The following is a 5,628-nucleotide window of genomic DNA, read 5'->3' as shown; positions in this document are numbered from 1 at the left end:
TAAAGATAGTTCCCTGTGTTTTACAAACTACAAAAAATGTCTTTGACTGTGGGCCTCATAAAACATCATGGGTAACATTGTGAAGGAGGAGAATTCTAGAATACTTAGTTTGTTCTCATGTGGACCCTGTACGTGGAACAAGAGTCATTCGAAGAGCATAGGGGATACTGTCGGATTCAAGTCAGGAAATGTGGATGACAGTGCTGCATGCTTTTATCAAACATATTTCATCTGCCTGCTGAGCACATAGTCTGAGAAACGGGGCTCTATGAAGAAGAATTGGTGTCAGTATGAGAGGGAGACTCATTAACAACCTGAGATGTGCAGATGGCCCACCTGCTAGTAGAACTTGAAGCATTTGTAGATGAAGATCAAGGACGGCAATCTCCATGATGGATTGCAACTCAAATATGAATAAAACCAAATACTCACCATTGGACCAATAAATAACATAATAAACAGAAAAGACTGAAGTTGTCAAGAATTTAATTTGAATTGGATACACAATCAACACGCATAAAAACAACAGTCAAGAAAACAAAGGATAAACATTGGGCAAATCTGCTGCAAAAGGCCTCTTGAAAGAGTGAAAAAGCAAAGATAGCGATCATCCTGAGGTCTGAGGTATGCCTGACCCACACCATGATATTTTCAATTGATGATTTACAATCAATTTGAATGTTGGTATTAGTGAAACATTTGAACATATCTCAGACTGCCAGAAGGATGAAGAAATCTATCTTGGAAGAAATACAATCGGCATGCTCCTTGGAGTGGTGAGACGTTGTCTCATGTATTTTGAACATGTTTTCAGGAGGAACCAGTTCCCAGAGAAATTGATCACGCCTGACAAAATACAGGATCAGAATAAAAGAAGACTCTTAATGAAGTGGATCAGCAAGGTGGGTGCAACAATGGGTTCACGATAGGAATGATTGTGAATGTGGTTCATGACATTGCAGAATTTGCTTCTCTTGTACATTGGGTCTCTTTGCATTGGAACTGACTGGATGGGACCTAACAATAGTTTGTACTTTTCTATCTTCACTTTAGACTGTGAAGTATGTTGAAGTCAAATGTCCAGATGATCAGCAGAATATAAAATTTTATATTGAAACCAAGGGGCTCCTGCACGGTACAAAGGGCTCAGTGCTCAACTACTAGCCAAAAGGTTGGTAGGCTAAACCTACCCCGAGTTGCCTCGCAAGATAGGTCTGGCAATCCATTTCTGAAAGGTCACAACCTTGAAACTCCCATGAACAGTTCTACTTTGCACACCTGGGTCCCCATGAGTTGGGATTGACTGGATGGTAACTAACAACCACAGCCTTGCAGTGGCTTGACCATGGCAGTGGTCCCTTGATGTGGTTCCTGTCTTCACTGCCACAGGTCATTGATTGAATGGATGGCTGTGGGCAATTACACCTTCGTGACAGAGTTCTTCCTTATTGCATTCACTGATCATCCAGAGTGGGGACTTCCTCTCTTCCTGGTCTTTTTGAGTTTCTATCTCGTTACCCTGCTGGGGAATGCAGGAATGATTCTCCTGATCTGCAAAGATCGCCGCCTACACACCCCGATGTACTTCTTCCTCAGCCACCTCTCCTTTGTGGACATCTGCTATTCCTCTGTCATCGTCCCTCAGATGCTGGTGGTGTTGCTGGAACACGGGGCTGTCATCTCTCAAGTTCGCTGCGCAGTTCAGTTCTTCCTCTTCACTTTCTGTGCCTCCATTGACTGCTACCTCTTGGCCATCATGGCCTATGATCGCTATGTGGCCGTGTGCCAACCCCTGCTTTATGTCACCATCATGACCGAGAAGGACCGCTTAGGCTTAGTGACTGGTGCCTATGTGGCTGGTTTCACCAGTGCTTTTATTCGGACAGTCACAGCCTTCACGCTCACATTTTGTGGAAGCAATGAGATCAACTTTATCTTCTGTGACCTGCCGCCTCTGTTAAAGATCACGTGTGGGGAAAGTTACACTCAGGAAGTAGTCATTATTGTGTTTGCCCTTTTTGTCATGCCTGCTTGCATAGTGGTCATCTTGGTGTCGTACCTGTTCATCATTGTGGCCATCATGCAGATCCGTTCAGCTGGGGGCCGGGCCAAGACTTTCTCTACCTGTGCCTCCCACCTCACGGCTGTTGCTCTCTTCTTTGGCACGCTCATCTTTATGTACCTGCGAGATAACTCAGGGGAATCTTCAGAGGGAGACCGAGTGGTGTCGGTGCTGTATACGGTGATAACCCCTATGCTGAACCCCCTCATCTATAGTCTAAGGAACAAAGAGGTAAAGGAGGCCGTTATAAAAGCCCTAAAAAGGTCAAACGTTGCTCGTAGGCCCTAGGTGGGTCCTTGTGAAATAGTCCATTCCATCTTTTCTCTCTTTCCCCCAATAGTCCCCTTATGGATGAGGTTTTCCCATATAACCCTACTTAAAATTACACCTGAACTACCACCTCCCCTTCCTGATTCATCATTCGGTGGAATACTTTTCATCATCTATACACTTATTTGATATTGTCTAATCCTTGTAACTAGAAATTTAACCTCAGTAGAGTAAGAATTATATGTGGTAAAATTATAAGTAAGAACTATAGCAAGCAAGTGGCAGAGTGGAGATTTCACACAGCTAGAATGTGAGCTCGGAATCTTTCTGTATTATTTTCAGCTATACTCAAGTATCCACTCTGTATTATCATTCAACATGGAACTTATAAATACTGCAACGTTTTTCTTCCTTGTATCTGGTGGACAAAAATGGAAAAGTTCAAACTGTGGGGTCAGAAGAGTGTCACCAACATTTGTTTTGGAGCCGCTACACCATGGCACTGCCGTGCGCTGGAATGGACTCAATGGTGTTATCTTCCTCTTCTTTGAATTTTCTAATACATTGTGATGTAATAATATTTATCAGTGTGTATGTGTACAGCTGGGCATGACCAAGTGAAGTGCAACTTTAGAACTCTAGAAACTTTCATTTTAAGAACATGTGATAAATATTTTAGAGCAGAGTTTAGGAACAAAACCCGTGGGGGGGGGCATTGCATTGTTGGTCAAGGGACTTAGGCTCACACTTTTAATGCTTTTTGCGTCTTTGTAGAAATCCCTTAGACACTTCACAATAGGATAAAGCCTCTCCACAGAATGCATCTTGGGGATCATTTTTCAAATACCAACTGCAATGTAAATATTTTCCTAATATATCAGCTTTGTAAATGGTGATAAATGTATTTATGCTGTACTAGAACTCAAAAATTGATATGAAATGTTCAGTCTGGTGCTTCTTAGCCGCATGGCTTCAGAATTGCTGGTATCTTTTAGCATCTTTCCTTGTCTGTGAATTACATATTGAGTAATTGTTTTGGAATATATCATTAGAAAAATCTTGAATAATAAATCTTGGAGTTAATTGGTGCTAATCTTCTAACTTTGTTCTTTCTCATAGCTACTTCAGCTATTCGATGTCTTTTACATTATTGTGTCAATTTATGCAAAATATCTGTTGCAAATTTGATTGGATACATTGAGTCTGTTCATCAATTTGAGAGAATTAATAGCTTGACAATATTCCAACCCATGAACATGGCTTAACTCTGCATTTACTTAGGCTACTTATCTCTTTCATCAATGTTTTATAATTTTCAGTCATGGTGTATTGTGATTATCATTATCAAAGTAAATAAATGTTCTTGAACAGTTTGGATGGTTAGAAGTTCACAGATGTCATTGTCTAAAGCCACATGCCGATTTAAAAAGAGGTAGTCCTGAGTCAGTAAAAATCCTCTGTTAAAAGGAGATCAGCTAGAGAGACATAAGCAAGGGAAAGGGAAAAGGCAAACTAAATTTGAGATGTTTTAATCTTCTGAGCAATCCCCCAGAGATTATTTATGTAGTTAAGAAGGTTCAGGCACTATGTTCAGCATAAAGATTTAACAGGAAAGATGGTTTATTTTTTTCTCAAAATTAAAGCAATATGCTTCTTTTGCCCTCTACCTCCAAGTGATATGTGCTCACTCTAAAACATTAAAGCAATAAAACACATAATAGCAATCACTCTATCCCCTGACCCAAACAAAATCACAGTTCTGGTTATATATTTGTATGGAACAAAGCATCTTAAAGCATAGAATTGAAACAACAACAATCATCTCATTGCCATATCTCACAGGGCTAAGAGTTAACCGGTCTTAACTAGTCAGTGATCACTCAGGGGATCATTTGCTTACAGTAAGAACTCGGGTTGGAATAATCATAAGCCTCACTTGATCCCAGGTTAGGTGCCTGGCCTGGAGCAGAGGGTTGGAAGAATAGGCCTCTTTTGTGTCCAATTCTCTGTGGTGTCATCAGCAGAGTCTCTTCAGCATGATGTCTTCAGGGTAGTGGGACTTCTTAAATGATTATTTGGGCCAACACTGGGTTGGCTTTTCTAGCACAGTCTTGGAAACATGGGGTGCCACCATCCCCACAGCCCTTCACATTCAAGGAGGGAGGCGAGGCATCAACTTACCCTCTCAGCAGGTGGAGAAGTGGAAAGAAAGTAATGACAATCGTCACAGTGAATCAGTTATTAGTTCCATTCCCAGGCATCTCTTTCCCCATATTGCTAAACACAAACACATTTATACGATACGTGCTGGTTTGAAACATGCTTCATTTATGTTATATCAATTGTTAAAGAGAAAGAAATGGAGGTGAGCAGCATGAGTGAGCTGCAGAATCGTGATAGATCCCAAGTCCCTCTATTGTCAATCTAGGTCTCTTTCTCCTACTTCACACGAAACAATGAGAACAGAGCGCTGGGACGTTGGCTGGTGGAGCTTTGGATGCAATAAGACGGAAGTCAAGATACTTGGAGTATAGAGGGCTTCTAAGAGTAGCTCACATAAAAGCAGATGAATTTTAGATTAATAACAGAAACTCAAGCAAAGTGTAAAATTTAAGCAATCTCATAGAGAAAGTTAGGTGACTGATTGTATATTCCCTCTTAAAAGACACTGGATGGTTCCAAGTTTAGGTAAAAGTGGACATCAGCTTATATTGCTGATAAATGATCCTAGTATGGTGAGGCAGGTCCATATGGAACCAGGGAGACAGTTAAAAAAGAAAAGAATCCCCTTTTCTGAGCGTATACTACTAGAACGACATATCCATACCCGTTTGTCAAACAGCTTTGAGATGGTGGAGTGACTGTTCCCATTTTACAGGTGAAAACTGTTGAGTTAGGTGCTCAGATAACTTCCTTTAGCTCACACAAGGGCATCATAGTTTAGCCTAAGGATTTTCTCCTCACCACAAGGAAACTTCAGACACATCAAATTGAATAACGAGTAATGTTGTAATCAGGTGCCGTTAGTTGGTTTTGCCTCATAGCGACCCTCTGTACAGCAGAATGAAACACTGCTGGATCCTGTACCATCCTCACAGTTGTTATACCTGAAACGTTGCTGCAGATACTGCATCAATGTATCTCATTAAGAGTCTTCCTCTTTTTCTCTAACCTTCTACTTTCCCAAGCACAATGTCTTTTTGGTCTTTTATCTTCAAAGTGACTAAATCAGTAAAAGAGTATTTTGTCCTGTACAAAGAATTTACTTCTGTGCATGTTTAAGGCAAATTCTTTTT

At 40.8% G+C, this 5,628-nt stretch overlaps 1 protein-coding gene across 1 annotated transcript; it reads left to right on the top strand.

Annotated features, from left to right (window-relative positions):
- The first annotated feature begins 1,405 nt into the window (after window positions 1-1,405).
- LOC101654355 (olfactory receptor 9Q2) lies at window positions 1,406-2,350 on the top strand. Its single transcript, XM_004714917.1, has one exon. It carries the CDS (start codon window positions 1,406-1,408, stop codon window positions 2,348-2,350), a length of 945 nt encoding a protein of 314 aa, XP_004714974.1.
- Window positions 2,351-5,628: the final 3,278 nt, after the last annotated feature.

This window comes from Echinops telfairi, unplaced genomic scaffold, assembly GCF_000313985.2.
Source record: "Echinops telfairi isolate 266 unplaced genomic scaffold, ASM31398v2 ScPeMD7_7416;HRSCAF=8454, whole genome shotgun sequence".
NCBI lineage: Eukaryota > Metazoa > Chordata > Mammalia > Afrosoricida > Tenrecidae > Echinops > Echinops telfairi.
Note: the sequence above shows the minus strand (reverse complement) of the source record. Positions and strands in the feature narration are given on the sequence as shown.

Coding starts and splice junctions, on each gene's coding strand:
- LOC101654355 (XM_004714917.1), top strand. CDS start 1,406: ATGGCTGTGGGCAATTACACCTTCGTGACAGAGTTCTTCCTTATTGCA.